The 15,707-nt window shown below is 50.5% G+C and overlaps 1 protein-coding gene and 1 long non-coding RNA gene across 5 annotated transcripts in view; one reads left to right on the forward strand and one right to left on the reverse strand.

Annotated features, from left to right (window-relative positions):
* LOC138224281 (uncharacterized) lies at positions 1-8,707 on the forward strand. 3 transcript variants are annotated; one of them, XR_011182706.1, is made up of 5 exons: positions 1-84; positions 424-507; positions 638-829; positions 3,101-5,444; positions 7,968-8,707. It is a non-coding gene; the product is annotated as an uncharacterized lncRNA (long non-coding RNA). The 3 variants fall into 3 exon arrangements; XR_011182708.1 differs by lacking the exon at positions 1-84 and having other exon boundaries at positions 275-511; XR_011182705.1 differs by lacking the exon at positions 1-84 and having other exon boundaries at positions 275-507.
* Positions 1,131-15,707, reverse strand: part of LOC102690650 (STE20-like serine/threonine-protein kinase) — a 27,519-nt gene continuing 12,942 nt past the window's right edge. Inside the window, exons 8-18 of one of the 2 annotated variants that reach the window (XM_069180915.1) lie at positions 13,533-15,551; positions 11,273-11,299; positions 10,908-11,038; positions 10,255-10,378; positions 8,702-8,881; positions 7,958-8,087; positions 6,817-6,941; positions 6,428-6,613; positions 4,959-5,084; positions 3,853-3,966; positions 1,131-3,244 (exon numbers count right to left, since the gene is read on the reverse strand). In XM_069180915.1, coding sequence (XP_069037016.1) covers positions 3,116-3,244; positions 3,853-3,966; positions 4,959-5,084; positions 6,428-6,613; positions 6,817-6,941; positions 7,958-8,087; positions 8,702-8,881; positions 10,255-10,378; positions 10,908-11,038; positions 11,273-11,299; positions 13,533-15,551 — 3,291 coding nt within the window. In that variant the 3' untranslated portion in view covers positions 1,131-3,115. Of the gene's footprint in view, positions 3,245-3,852; positions 3,967-4,958; positions 5,085-6,427; positions 6,614-6,816; positions 6,942-7,957; positions 8,088-8,701; positions 8,882-10,254; positions 10,379-10,907; positions 11,039-11,272; positions 11,300-13,532; positions 15,555-15,707 lie in introns of both variants that reach the window. The other variant, XM_069180914.1, reaches the window with a different exon arrangement.

Here is a 15,707-nt window from a genome sequence, read left to right on the forward strand (position 1 = left end):
CAAGCACATATTTCCCTGGGCTTGGGAATGCAGCAGAAAATAACAAGGTCAGGAAAAAGTGAAGAAGAAGAAGACGTGATAAATGTTGGTAGAGTTTATATGTACAGTATATACTGTAGCAATATATATTATTACTGTGCATATCATTCATTACTCTGTAGCTATGCCAGTTCAGATTTCTAGACAGAGGTGGAAAGGCAGATAGGAAGCTAAACAGATATTAAAAGGTGATTTGTACGTCCATCCATTTTCTAACCGTTTTCTAAGAGCCTGTCCCAGCATGCAATGGCCCTAAGGAAAGGATATATCCCAGACAGGGCACCAGTCATTTACAGGATATGTAGATTTGAACAGCCTAATTGATCTAACACTGGTAGTGTTTTCAAAAGAGCAGGTGATAAGGGTTTTTTTTTCTTTATTGAGTGGAGGGCTGGAGCCCAGAGCCGAAACCATGTACTGCTAGACACGGGACTCTCCTACTCTACTCCACGCCATCGAACACACACTGTAGGTAAAATCGTCTCTTTAATTATTCTGACCTTGCTGTTTATCGCATGTCAAGCAATAAATAAGCTAAATAATTACGTTAGATAACTAAAACGCCGAATGAAGGAAGATTCCGCGATGTTGCTTTCAGGAAAGGTCTCCCAGTGAGTTGTTTCCGGTGAAGTCCTGCTGTCTTCGTTGGACCCTCGAAGCTGTGCCAAACCCCCTGCCGACAGTCCGAAATCCTTTTTCGGACTGTCATTTCCCTGTGCACGTCTCGGTACGCCACAGACAGCGTGCCTCCATCTCACCCGGCGTTTTCCAGGGGTCTAAGTTTGTTTCGGTAAGGACAGGACAAACTCGGGCAGAATTTTCCGGAACCAAGCGACGGACCGGACGGACTCCGCCATCGCGGGGTTTTCCCCAGCACCTGTTGTGCTATCTATCTGAAACAAAGGCCGCTACTTAGAACTATGGAATGGTTCTGGGAAACGACCTTTGATTGAAGAAGGCGAGGGTGGGGGGTGGAAAGGCGTTTATTGCTTATGTGCGCCTGTGCGTCCGATCACCTGCGCAACTGTCTGTCTGACCGACAGCCCAGAAATCCGAGCAGCCCTGGAGGGTTTTTTTTTTTAATCTGGCGGTTTATTTATTGAAAATGTGTTTATTGTTTCATTTAGGGTACAGGACCGTCTTATTTACAAAGGTGAAATGTGCAGTAAGAAAGGAGCCAATGACTGCTATATGTAATTTTAAACATATCTGCAGGAGCTCTGTGAAATACAATACAGTATCTTATCCATCACATAAACCAGGAAAAATGGCACTGTATACTGTATAGAATATATTGAGATGTGTATAGTTTGTAGACAGCATGTGTCGGTATATCACACGCACCCCAGGTGGACAATAGGTATACACCATCTTAAATGTGAAGGAGCTTTACAATATACATTAGACATTGACCAGGAGCATGGTGTATATATAGATTATATGTCGACAGGAGTGTAGTTTATAGATGTTAGTATACTATATAGTAGTTCAGGTGGGTAGCTGCGTCAGCATGCGTAGGCTGCAAAGGAACAAGTAAAAGGTTTATTCCATGCTGAAAAGAGAAGAAAGAAAACACGTTTCAGCTGTGGAGCCTTCTTCTTCACACCCAAAACGTTGTGTTTCCTTTCTTCTCCTTTCAGCATGGAATAAACCTTTAACTTGTTCCTTTGCAGTATACTATATACACACCAGGCTGCAGCACATTGTACTGTATTTGCTGGAGCTTGCAATCTGGACTACAGTGCCAACAAAACGTTTCTGAGCCCCAGTTTCCTTATGGGAATGACAATTTCCTGCCATGACACCCTTCTTTTCATAAGTCACCAATAATGTTTATATTTAGCAGTCCAGTGTTTTCAGAGGTGCAATGGTGCATGAAGTACGCAATGATTAAGGTCTGCAGGCCCCTCTCGCTCTGGACGATGTCAGTCGTCATGCCTCAGCCATCCGGAATGGGAGTGATTTTCATGGGAGAACAGCCAAGAAGACACTGCTTCCTCGAGAGCACCTGGACCCTCAGGAAGACTCCTCAATGTCAATGTCAATGACAATGTCAATGACAATGTCCTCTGGCCAGATGAGTTAAGGGCTGAAGTTTTTGGCCACAGTGAGAGACCAGTGAAAACCAGACACTGCCTTCTAACAGTGGAAGCTCATCCCAACTGACAAGCATGGAGTTGGGACTATAACGTACTAGCAGGGTGGCTGAAGAAGAAGACATGTCATTGTTTGTATTGGCCAAGCCAAAGCCTGGACCTTAACCTCTTTGAAATTGTGTGGTATGACCTGGAGCAATGGCCTAAAATATCAAAATATGGACCAACCAAAGTGGCTAACAGCCTTTTCTCAGCACTGTATATATAGACATGAGGTGTGTAGTTTACAAACAGGGAGAGTACAGTACATTAAATATACCAGGTGGACATATTGTACAGTTGATATATATGGTAGGTATCCAGTATATTGTTTGGCAGCTGGTGCGTAGTATGTCTAATATGCTGTAGAGCTTGCATATCACATTTATATCCCAGTCCTAATATGTGAATGGAATCCATTGAGTAATGTCACTTAGATGTGACATTTTCAGCCCTGACTCTAGAGCCAGAGTGTTACCCGTTATAGAGGACTGGAGACGGGGATTGTGGGGAGTCATGCAGGAACCAGGAACACCTCCGCCAAAGGTAACGAGTCTGTGGGCTGGGAATCCTGGGTATTCCTTCCTCCACTGCAGCCACAGACTATCTGGAATTCCCATTCCACAGTGCTGACATCTGCCCAATGCCCCGGCATGGATCATTCCCTCTGTAAAGAGTGGAATTACACTGTTTTTTGGGGATCAGTCTTAGGAAATGTCCATGAACTTTCCACTTCCTGAACATAGTTTGAAAAGCCACAGCCAATTTTCTTAAATTCTATTAAAATGTGAAATATCAAAAGCAAATTCGCTCTGCGTCTGGGGAGCGGGACGTTGGAGGCTGGGGTTTCCAGTCCCTGGCTGTCGGGGAGTGGAGACGGGGCTGGGAATTCTGTCGCTCATCCCGGTGCACGTTTGCACCTGCAGAGACGTCCCGGAGTGCTATCCGGAGAAGCTGAGACTGGGGAGGAAGCGGGCGAGGCGGCCAGCGTTCCGAGATTCCGGCTCACTTCCTCGGCGTCGGGCGCGCTCCTTCTCCTTGCGCCTCCGGGCGAGATCCTCCTCCAGGACCTGGGGCACACCGAGCGGAGCAGAGCCTGCGTCAGAGAGCCCCTCCCTCTGCTTGCCGGCGGCTCAGAGGCTGACTGGGGCTTCTCTCTCCTCTTCTTCTCCCTTATCCCCCTCTCTCTCCTTCTATTCCCTTCTTTCCCCCTCTCTCTCCTCTACTACCCCCCACACTCCCCCCTCTCTCCCTCCCCTCTACCCCATCTCTCTCTACCATCTCTCTTCTCCTGCTCCCTCCCACCCCTCTCCTCCCTCTCTCCACCCTTCACCTCCTCCTTATCTTGCCCTTAGCCCTCTCCTCTCCCTCCCTCCCCCTCTACTCCATCTCTCTCCACCCTCTGTCTCTTCTCCTTCTTCCTCCCACCCATCTCCACTCTCTCTCACCTCCTTTCCCTCCCTTTCTTTCTGTCCTCCGTCTCTCCACCCTTCACCTCCTCATGATCTTCCCCTTAGCTCCCTCCCTGACCCTCTACCCCATCTCGCTCCCCCTCTCCACCCTCTCTCCTCTCTCACCTCCTCTCCACCCTCAGTGAGCCCTCTCTCTCCCTCTCCCGCTCCTTCTCTCCAAGCCTTTCTCCCTCCCTCTCCTCCCTGCCGGTAGCCCTCTCCATCACCTCCTTCCTGCAGGCCAGCTTCTCTCTCCACTCGTGCAGCTCCATGGTGTGCTCCTCCTCCAGAGTCCGGATCTTCTTCTTCTCCCACTCCACCAGCACGTGCAGCTTCTCGTTCTGTCACACACAGACACACACAGGGCCGTTACCCAGCGCTCCTCTGGGCCGCATGGCTTGCGTTCTTCCAGGTTCTTCCGGTACTGATCTTGTGTCAGGGTGTGGGAGAGCCACAGTCCTGCAGGAACCCTGAGCTCATCAGTTGTGTAACACCTTTGACCGCTGAATCAGATGACCTTTGCAGTTAAATAGGTTGTTGATCATTTCAAATAGAAATGGTGCTGCAGTCCAACTCAGACTCTGTGTCCTGTTCCTAGTTTTTTTTCTGCGCCTAAGCCCATAAGTGGAGCATAAATGCGTAAATCAACTACATAATGCATGGACTTTCACATTATCCCATCCTGATGTGGTGTCCCAGACCAATCATTCCCCAGAAATCACAGGGTGCTTGCAGGCTACAAGAAAGGTTGTGCTGTGCAGCCACTAGTTTCCCTGATGCAAGTATTTAAAATCCTTAGACGTGTCGACTAGAGGGCTCAAGGGCAAGTGCCAAGACCCGGTCAGTCCAGAAGTCGACTTGCAGTGGCAGTGTGGAACAAGCTACCCAGCCATGGTGATGACCAGTACCCTGGTCTCTTTCAAGAATGCCTGGCTGAGACCCTTAGCTCAATTAACTGCTAACTACCAAAGGAGCTAGGCTTAATGGCCTCCTCTCATTTGTAACTGTTCCTATGCTCTTACAGAGAGGTGCAGCGCCTATCTGACGGGGTGATCGAGTGAGCTTGATTCATTAAGGTGTAAGGAGCACCCCAGCCCTCAGAGCATCATGATCTGGGGGTAGTAGCACCCTTTAAATCTCATTGCCCGCTCCTGCGTCTGCCTGGTCTGGGACGTCCCGTGCACGTTAGTGTCTTATCACAGTTCTTCCCAGGGGTCTCTTTTCCCTGCAAGCGGGCGGCCAGCGCCCTCCCCTGGGAACACCTCTCTTGCGTTCTCAGCGTGCGCGGAAACTCTTCCGGGACGCCCGCGGGGAGGGCGGGGACGTCCAGTACCTGAATGTGCTGCAGCTCGGCGATGTTGGAGTCGCACTGCTCCTGCAGCTCCCTCAGCTGTCTCTCCTGACTCTGCTGCAGGCTCAGCCGCTCCTCCTTCTGGCGGCTCTCTTCCTCCGCGAGGAACTGGGAGAGAGGGAGGGAGGGAGGGAGGGGGAGAGGGTTGAGGCCCGCTGCACACATCCAGCTTCATTGACCATCAAGATTTGTTTTAGCTGCTTAGTTTGCTTTTTTTGGTGACATGCAAGGTTGAAGTTACTTTACCTTTAGTTTTAACCTCTAATTTTTACCTTTACAGGACTGCTGAGCTGCAGTGTTGCCAAGGAAAGAGTCATTCAGTTAGGAAACCTTTACAGACATTCAGGTCAAGGACTCAGTGTTATTGTTTGAGAGGCTCCCTCTCCGTTCCTCGGCCTGAGACAGGGGGTCACAGCTCTACTGAGTTTCCTCCTCCCATAGGACTGGAAGCTGTTCTGCTTCTCGCAGGTGTGGGAATTCTAGGATCGGATTTGTTATTTTAGGAAGGAATGTTTGTATAATCCCAGAGTATTTCATGCAGTGCAACGGAAAGAGCATCTCTAGCTCTGTTTTTCCTTCCTGGAAGTGGAAGCCTGTCTTCTCTGGGCAGCCAGGTCTGCCTGTGTCCAGTTTCTATGGCCAGGCTCTGGACACTGAGCCTGTCCTCTCTGGGTATCCAGGTCTGCCTGTGTCCAGTTTCTATGGCCAGGCTCTGGACACTGAGCCTGTCCTCTCTGGGTATCCAGGTCTGCCTGTGTCCAGTTTCTATGGCCAGGCTGTGGACACTGAGCCTGTCCTCTCTGGGTATCCAGGTCTGCCTGTGTCCAGTTCTATGGCCAGGCTGTGGACACTGAGCCTGTCCTCTCTGGGCAGCCAGGTCTGCCCGTGTCCAGTTTCTATGGCCAGGCTGTGGTTACTGAGCTTGTCCTCTCTGGGTAGTCAGGTCTGTCTATGTACCCTTTAAAAAGTGCCCAGTTTTTTAAAAACTGACCTGACCCATGTAGGATTCTCCCTGCTTTCCGTGCAAGCTGCAGTTTCTGCTGTACTTGTCTATTGGTTCAGAGCTCAGCATGGATTCTGACTGATTATAACTGAGTTTATAATCTGCAGATTTGCAGATTATATCAGTCAAATCAGTGTCAGGTTCACAGGAGTTCCTGGCAGAGGGAAACAACCATTCCAAATCTCTGATGTTTTTCTGTACTGTTCTTAACTTGAAATGCATGTCTTATTACTGCATTAGTTGACTCAGTCAAAAAACGTTTCATTAAGTTATATTTCAACATCTGTAACTGGCTCTCATGTCTTCAAACTAGCATGGGAATAAAGAAATTGTCCTCTGCCCGCGACAGCCCTCAGGAGATAGGAACTAGTAATAGCAGGTTCTGAACAGCTGCTTAATTAACTTCTTGAGCTGTCCAGTTGAGGTAGGGTGCCCTTCCCGTGCTGACCTGTGTGAGGCGCTGTCTCATCTCCTGGCTGTTGAGCCCCTGGCTCTTGAGGCGAAGTTTGAACTGGGCCAGTCGGTTCTTGGCCTCGGGGCGCTGGGTGCGTGGTAGCCTGGCACGCTCCTGGGCAAACAGGGAACGCTGCTCCTCCAGCAGAGACTGGTGAAAACGCATGGCACGTTCCTTATCCTGGGAGCAGGGGTGGGGGAGGAAGGAGAAGAGATTGGAGGTAGACAGATGAGTATGGAGACAGAAGGGCAGTTTAAGGCCAGAAAGCACAGAATTAGAGATGGACAAACACGGGGAGATACCCAGACTTACTGATGCACACCTGGACAGGCAGGAAGACCTAGAGTATTGGCTATTAGGAAGATCCTCAGGTCCAACCCTACCTTGCTGTGCCTCTTGATGAGCTGCTGTCTCTGCAGGGAGAACTGCTCCTTCACCTGCTGCTTGAACAGGTGGTATTTCTCCTGCAGGTGGCGCTGTTCAAGCTCCCAGATCACTGACTCCCGAGCTGGGGGGGGGGTGTGTGAAGAGAATGACGGAAAGTGAATGGATGTAAGAAGTGTGGTGCGTTTTTTGTTAGTGCGTAGAAACACAATGAATTCTGGTTTCTAAATCTCCAGTAAATGTCTGTAGAGTCATAAGGGTCAGTATTTACTCCCTAATTAATTCCTGCATTGGTTTACTTGAAATCTCAGTTACTTCTTGTTAGGACGAATGGGTGTTCATCAGGTATAGATATCAGTATAGACAGTGTATATACTGTACAGTACAGGTATGTATGCAGTGTATCTAATATGTGAAGTGCACTGAATGCATTGATGAGTATTATGTAATGTGCAGAGTGAATAGAGTGTAATGTGCAGTAATGTAATACACAGTATGTATGCAGTTTTCAGAGTTTATAGTGTACAGTGTGTGTACAGTGTGCAGAGTGTATACAGTGCACAGTATGTATGCATTGTGCAGAGTTTACAGTGTACAGTATGTATTCATTGTGCAGAGTTTATAGTGTACAGTGTGTCTACAGTGTGCAGAGTGTATACAGTGCACAGTATGTATTCATTGTGCAGAGTTTACAGTGTACAGTGTGTGTGCAGTGTGCAGAGTGTATACAGTGCACAGTATGTATTCATTGTGCAGAGTTTACAGTGTACAGTATGTATTCATTGTGCAGAGTTTACAGTGTACAGTGTGTGTGCAGTGTGCAGAGTGTATACAGTGTACAGTATGTATTCATTGTGCAGAGTTTACAGTGTACAGTGTGTGTGCAGTGTGCAGAGTGTATACTGTGTACAGTATGTATTCATTGTGCAGAGTTTACAGTGTACAGTGTGTGTGCAGTGTGCAGAGTGTATACTGTGTACAGTATGCATTCAGTGCACAGCATGTATGCAGTGTGCAGTATGTATGTGCTGTGCAGAATTTACAGTGTGCAGTCTGTGTGCAGTGTGCAGAGTGTATCCAGGGTGCAGTATGGATGCAGTTAACAGTACACACTGTACAGAGTGCTCAGGCGTCTCACACCTCTCTTCAGCTGCTGGGTCTTGGCTGTGGTCTCCCACTCCATGGATGCCACCTTCCTCTTGTGCTCCTGCACAGCCTTCTGCAGAGACTCATTCAGCTCCTGCTGCTGCCGCTGCAGAAATCGCTGCTCCTGAGAGACAGGCAGAACGAGCCGCGTTACCGGCGCCGACGGGCAGAGATGGGCAAAGAGGAGGCAGACTGGTCGACACTGCTGGGCAGCTACGCCCGGGGGGTGTTGGGACGGAGACGGTTAGGCCAGGAGTCGTTGTGATTCGATGAACGACGTAAAACTTGTTAAAGTGGAGAAGTCCAATTAGCTGTGCGCAGAAATATCATGAGAAAGATCTGGTGGGAAAGTGACTTCACCTTCGTTAAACAGTGTCACCTGCTGTACAGTGACCGATGTGTAGTGCACTACACTGTGATGAGTAGTGCACTGGTGTCGGTGCTGCAGCGTTGAAAGGGTGAGCTCGTGCTATTGAGCGTTAGGTGGCAGAGCAGTATGTTTTGGAGATGAGTGTAGATTACTGGCTGTGCAGAAAGCCGCCACACAGAGCGTAATCTGGTGGGGCCAGACCCTGCCGCCCAGTGAGGCCAGCGTTTCGGCAGAGATGTGCCGGGCGCTGCAGAGCTGGCAGATCGACCCCGGGGCCTGCGAACCCGCCCGAGCGGCGCGTGCGCGTGCGTGTGCGTGCGTGCGTGCGGGGCGGGGGACGAGCGCGCGAGGCCGCCGGCGGACGGGACCTCGCGGGGGTCGGCCTTGAGCGCGGCGCCGCGGCGGGTCTGCTCCCGCTCCTGCTGGGCCTTGAGCCGGCGGGCCTCCTCGCGCAGCCGCACCGTGTGCTCCTCCTCCAGCCTCGCGCTGGCCTGCCGGTACTGCCGCTCCACGCGCTCCAGCTCCCCGTCGTAGTACTGCTTCTTACTCTGAGAGGGGCGGGGGCAGGGAGCAGGGGACGGAAGGCCAGGGATGGGGAGAGGGTGGAAGGAGGATGAAGAGGGTGGGGAAGAGGAAGCAGTTTCCTGTCAATACTCTGTAGGAACCGTTTCTCTATCCACTGACATTGTTGAAAATAAAGGGGCAGCTCTGCCCTGTAGCATAAAACTTATTTAATTCAGTTTTTGCAATTATTGACAATAACCGATCCTGCTCCCTGTTATGATCAATATCCTGTGTCCTGTGTCTGCTTTTACTGCGGAGATTGCTGAATAAGCAAAATGAAAACAGTGGAAAGCCCAAGAGCTCAAGGCTGCATCAGCTTTGTTCCTAAGTGACTTACCTGTCAGGACTGTGCACACAAACAGCTCACAACCTGCCCCCATCAGAAACAGAACTGTCATCTATACCCACATTTCAACCCTGCTGATCAACCAGTAGGATACAGACTTTACCCCCTGCTGATTTCATAAATAAATCCCACTGCTCCCACCAATTGTCAGCAGTCGTGTTAATATACAAAATATAAGGCTCTTTTCATCTTCGGTCACCCTGAGGGCATCACAGCTTGCTATCCAAACATACCCAAAAGGGGCCTGAAGACCCCAGAAAGGAGCTCATTTTCAAATATTCAGCACCCGGCATGTCCTTTTCACGGATGCTTGTTCTTCATGCACTGTCACTTTGTGTGTCTACTTCCCTGGTCCATAAAAAGAATAATCCTATGCAATTATTCCTTACGAGACTGGAATTTATTTGGTGAAAGAGACAAGGTGTTCCTTGGCATGGGTGTGTGGTGTAGGAGATTACAAAATGAAGAAGATAATCCAAGATAACCTGCCTCATTTACGAAAGAGCTTCAGAATAATACAAAGCAGACAAAGGGCACAGGATATTAATAGTATCAAGGTAATGAAGTGTTTAATGGATTTGAAATAAATTTGGTGCTCTTTAATTGCATTGTTGGTGGCATTGTCTATGTGCAAGAGACAAAATGTTGATCAATTTTAGTGATACTTAGAGTTCACTATATGTCTTATCAAGCAGACAGCAAATGGATTGAAGCATTTACACAATATTAATAGTCTGAATGTGCTTTTAAATTAAGCTTTTCAATACACTGCAAACTTAGCATGCTGTCAGTATACTGTTGATACACTCTAGAGCAGTGATACTCCTGGTACCAGAGAGCTGCAGCTTGCGTGGTTTGGAAAAGAGTACAAAGTCCCCATTTTCTACACTTGTAATTAGAGTTAATTGAGCATACAGTTACTGAGTCAGTAAACCAGCAGACCTGCAGCTCTTTAAGAACAGGGATGCATATCCCTGCTGCTGGGGGAGATAAAAATATGATTGCTCTCACTGTCATCTCCTGCTCGATGTGTCGGAACATCTGCTCCCTCTGCTGCTGCAGTCGCTGCTCCAGCTGCGCCTGCTCCTTCTGCTCCTCCTTCTGCAGGACTTTGAGCGCGTGCAGCTCCTGTCGCCTGCGCAGATGCAGTCACACAGTCAGTCCTGTCGTCTGCGCAGATGCAGTCACACGGTCAGGCCTCCGGGCCTCAGGCCCTACGAATCAGGTCTGTCCGCTTTGCTTTAGATGGGTCGTCGTATCGTCCCGGCTCGGCCCAGCTTAGAGTGCACATGGAAGGCACCTCCTTTCTATGGAATATGTTTCCATACCCATGTGAGGTGTACAAACTACACAGTGATAAGTCAGCGCTGAGGGGAGAAATGGCATGTCTCTCGCTGGCATCACTGCTAGCTCTGTAGATCCTTGGCATTTCACAAGGGCCGCTGCTTTCCTGAAAGCCCACTAAGGCCGTGCCCACCCTGCCCTAGAGCCAACCTTGCACTGTCGTCTCCTGACACAATCCAGGTTCTACCTGAGCGGCTCCTGAGCCACAGGGCTCATCCTGAACTGGTTGAGCCTCTCGGGGGCTCCCACACACCTAGCTCTCCTTCCTGTTTGTCCAGCCGCTCTGTACCGAGCCCCTGTTTCCGGTGGGAAGGGTTTACCTGACGGACCGCATCTGCTGCTCCTTCCTGTCACTGTCGCTCACGATCTTGGAGGTGGTGACGCTCATCTCCCGGCCGTCCACGGTGAACTTCCGAGTCTTCTTCACCGTCTTCCTGGTTGTTGGCAGGTCCTGGGAGAGGGGGAAGGAAGGCGGAGGGAGGGGGAAGGAGGGGATGGTGGTTACAAGACTTTTTTTTTTCCCTGATGGATTCTCTCTCGGGGTGCAGTGTTTAAAGCCCCTCTCTTTCTTCTGGGCTCTCAACCGGCTTGCTCAAGGAGCAGATCTGATTTCTCACGGCAAACACAAGGGTGCGTATCCAAAGGAAAAGATGAGAAACTCAGGAAAACCCCGATGACAACTCACCCCCTCATTTGTGACAGCTGACATCACCTGGGGACAGATGGGGAAAAGGCACGATGAGACAGAAGACCAAAGAAACGTTAGGATAGTTGACAGTGCAGAAGGGTGTTTCACCTCTGCTGTGGGTATCCTGCCGTCATCATAATTGACCCATAAGCCAGAAAGCAAAAAGTAGCCATAGGAATTCTAATTCCTAACCCAACATCAACCCCTTTCAAGAGCATCTGTCTTGTAGACTAATATCTGATTCTTCCAAGGGCGTCTAAATTCTAATATCACCCCCTGCAAAGGGCATCTAACTTCTAGTGTAACATCTGCCCCTTCACAGCCCAACCATGCCCTATATACTGAACATTTTTGGGCCAGTGTCCATGATTATACCACCTCTTTTCAGAGGAGTAGACGACAAGCTGTTTCATTTTCAGAATATGTGCCGTGTATATAATATCAATATCCATTTCAGGTCAGTGGTATGTACATCAGGAAGGATATATAGGATGAATTCATTAGAAACGATACAGTGCCTTGCGAAAGTATTCGGCCCCCTTGAACTTTTCAACCTTTTGCCACATTTCAGGCTTCAAACATAAAGATATAATTTTTTTATTTTATGTGAAGAATCACCAACAAGTGGGACACAATTGTGAAGTGGAACGAAATCTATTGGATTTTTGAAACTTTAACTAATAAAAAAATGAAAAGTGGGGCGTGCAAAATTATTCGGCCCCCTTGCGTTAATAGTTTGTAGAGCCACCTTTTGCTGCGATTACAGCTGCAAGTCGCTTGGGGTATGTCTCTATCAGTTTTGCACATCGAGAGACTGAAATTCTTGCCCATTCTTCCTTGCAAAACAGCTCGAGCTCAGTGAGGTTGGATGGAGAGCGTTTGTGAACAGCAGTTTTCAGCTCTTTCCACAGATTCTCGATTGGATTCAGGTCTGGACTTTGACTTGGCCATTCAAACACCTGGATACGTTTATTTGTGAACCATTCCTTTGTAGATTTTGCTGTATGTTTGGGATCATTGTCTTGTTGGAAGATAAATCTCCGTCCCAGTTTCAGGTCTTTTGCAGACTCCAACAGGTTTTCATCCAGAATGGTCCTGTATTTGGCTGCATCCATCTTCCCCTCAATTTTAACAATCTTCCCTGTCCCTGCTGAAGAAAAGCAGGCCCAAACCATGATGCTGCCACCACCATGTTTGACAGTGGGGATGGTGTGTTGAGGGTGATGAGCTGTGTTGCTTTTACGCCAAACATATCGTTTTGCATTGTGGCCAAAAAGTTCGATTTTGGTTTCATCTGACCAGAGCACCTTCTTCCACATGTTTGGGGTGTCTCCCAGGTGGCTTGTGGCAAACTTTAGACGAGACTTTTTATGGATATCTTTGAGAAATGGCTTTCTTCTTGCCACTCTTCCATAAAGGCCGGATTTGTGCAGTGCAAGACTGATTGTTGTCCTATGGACAGACTCTCCCACCTCAGCTGTAGTTCTCTGCAGTTCATCCAGAGTGATCATGGGCCTCTTGGCTGCATCTCTGATCAGTCTTCTCCTTGTCTGAGCTGAAAGTTTAGAGGGACGGCCAGGTCTTGGTAGATTTGCAGTGGTCTGATACTCCTTCCATTTCAAGATGATCGCTTGCACAGTGCTCCTTGGGATGTTTGAAGCTTGGGAAATCTTTTTGTATCCAAATCCGGCTTTAAACTTCTCCACAACAGTATTACGGACCTGCCTGGTGTGTTCCTTGGTCTTCATGATGCTCTCTGCGCTTTCAACAGAACCTTGAGACTATCACAGAGCAGGTGCATTTATACAGAGACTTGATTACACACAGGTGGATTCTATTTATCACCATCAGTCATTTAGGACAACATTGGATCATTCAGAGATCCTCGCTGAACTTCTGGAGTGAGTTTGCTGCACTGAAAGTAAAGGGGCCGAATAATTTTGCACGCCCCACTTTTCATTTTTTTATTAGTTAAAAAAGTTTCAAAAATCCAATAGATTTCGTTCCACTTCACAATTGTGTCCGACTTGTTGGTGATTCTTCACATAAAATAAAAAATTTATATCTTTATGTTTGAAGCCTGAAATGTGGCAAAAGGTTGAAAAGTTCAAGGGGGCCGAATACTTTCGCAAGGCACTGTATGTATTACAAATGAAACCGAGAGAAACTGACCGCGTTTCAGAGGGACACTCAACTAAGCTGCAGGGTGCTGTTGTCTGGACAGCCTGGGATGCCTACAGGAGTCAGGGGGCCTCACCTGGCTGGGGGGTCCGGTCTCTCTCCCCTCTGGGACAGGTGCGTGGTCATCCAGTGTGGAGTGGCACGAGCCCCTGTTTGCTTCGGCGTGGATCCCATCCGGAGCGCCCTGATCCTTGCAGAGTCCTGGCCCCTCTGCTGACCCCACGCTCCCGTTGATGGCAGGTGGGCCGGCCTCTTTGTCTGCGCCCCCGCCGTCCCCCTCCCGCGACTCCAGCTGGGCCGCGAAGTTCACCCTCTTCGCGCGGATCCTGGGCTTGACTTCCGCGCCGGCAGGCTCCGGCAGCCCCCCCTGCACGATGCTCTCCTCTTCCTCTGTCCCTCCCTCGTGGGGTCCGTTGTCCTCTTTTCCCCCTGCAAGCTCTTTCTCCTGCCCCTCCCTCCCTCTGGTATCCCCCTCTCTTTCCAGGTCCTGCACTTCTTCCTCCCTTCCTTCTCCAGGCCTGTTCCCAGATCCGCCTTGCTCCGCTCCTCCCTGGACGTCCATCTCCACTGCCTCTGGAAGCTCGGAGCTGTCCTCTGGCTCCGGGACACCCGCTCTCTGCTCCTCCGGGATGGACTCTCTTCCCTCCTCTGCTGAATCGCCCCTGTCCTCCTGCTCCCCCTCTCCAAGCTCAGCCCCAGCCGTCTGCTGGCCTTCACCCACACTCTCTCCCTGCACTGGGCCGGCATCCAGCTCACACACCTCTTCATCTCCTAGACCCTGTGGGCCCACGCCCAGCGCTGGTTTCTCTGTGACCCTGCATCTCACCCGAGCCGGGACCGGTTTCCCTACCAAGTCAAGGTAGTCTAATACTGAAGGGTGGGGCTTCTCCCTGCCCCCTGCAGAAGCCCGAGTCCTTTCTAAGGCCAGATAGGAGAGCTCACTGAGGCTGGGCGTGCCTGGGAGCTGGATGCGCTCAGAAGGTGCCAAGCTGTTAGGTGCAACTTTAGCTTGACCCTCAAGGGATTCCTGGATGACTAGATCATCCACATGCCCTTGGCACTGCTCTCCCCTAGGACTGTCCGGGTGGTCGGAGGCAGTCACGGTGATGTCGTCACCAGAGTCGGGTGGCGTGGAACTGCCAGGATGCTCCTGGCAATCTGCGGGTACGTCTCCAACCTCTGTCTCCGCGGGCTTGGTGGAATCCTGTGTTTCAGTTTCTCCCATCACAAAGCTGAGCTCTATTTCCCGAGGGCTGAGAATCTGAGATGCTGTCTCTAGCACATCCTCAGAGCCCCCGTGGTCTCCAGGACCCCTGGAATCCTGGACATCCGGATCCCGCAAGTTGTCCCTGTCGCTGGACACCTCCTCTTGCAGTCCAGTGGGTCCGTCTGCCCCTGGTCCTTCATCCTCTGTAGCTGAAGCACTAGAGCTCGGGTCACCGACGTCATGATTCCCATCTGCTCTCCCATCTTCGCCTGCCTCTGGGATGCTGTCAGATTCTGCACGTTTTCCATCTTCGGCTTCTCGGGTTGATGTTTCTGGTGGCTCGGTCGGGCCCTGGCGCCCAGGCTCGGCCTCGCACGGCTCCCCCTGCTGGAGGAGGGGAGCAGCAGCAGCAGCAGCTGGCGGCGCTGGAGGAGGCTGTGCCGCCGCCGGCTCGGTGTCGCTCGCTGGCGGGATGTGGGGGGCGTCCGTTGCCTCTTCGCCCCAGAAGACGGACTTGCAGCGTCTCTGGCCGCTGGAAAAGAAGGAGAGAAAGGCAGCCGGGACGGACCTGCGTCTGGCCCGCTTCAGGTCTTTCATGGTCGCCTCCGGACCCGATTGCCCCCCTGTAGGGGGCGCTCTCCTGCGAACGGGCTGCGCTGCACTGGGATCCTCTTTAGACGCGGAGACGTCTGCAACTTCGGAAGCCTTTTCCGTTTCCATGTTCGATCCCTCCGTTTCCTCCCCCTTCCCGGCAGAAGTGTTCCCCTTTCCCGAGCCCTCTGCCTCGGCTTCTGTTGCCGCGGAGACGCGCCGGATCTTTGCTGGACGTTCCTCCTCAGCACCCGGTGGGCCGGGCACCAACAGGGAGCGCCAGAACTCCGGGACGGCCTGCTGTGGGGTAGTGGAGATAGAGACATTAGGTCATTAGGTTAGACATTGGTCTGAGCCGCTTCAAACCCATTTTAAACTGCAGCTGCCTGTAAATGCCACAGGGGGGCGACTCTACCAGAGGTGAGGAGCACAGATCTCCGTAATACATACAGC

Source organism: Lepisosteus oculatus, chromosome 2, assembly GCF_040954835.1.
Source record: "Lepisosteus oculatus isolate fLepOcu1 chromosome 2, fLepOcu1.hap2, whole genome shotgun sequence".
Taxonomy (NCBI): Eukaryota; Metazoa; Chordata; class Actinopteri; order Semionotiformes; family Lepisosteidae; genus Lepisosteus; species Lepisosteus oculatus.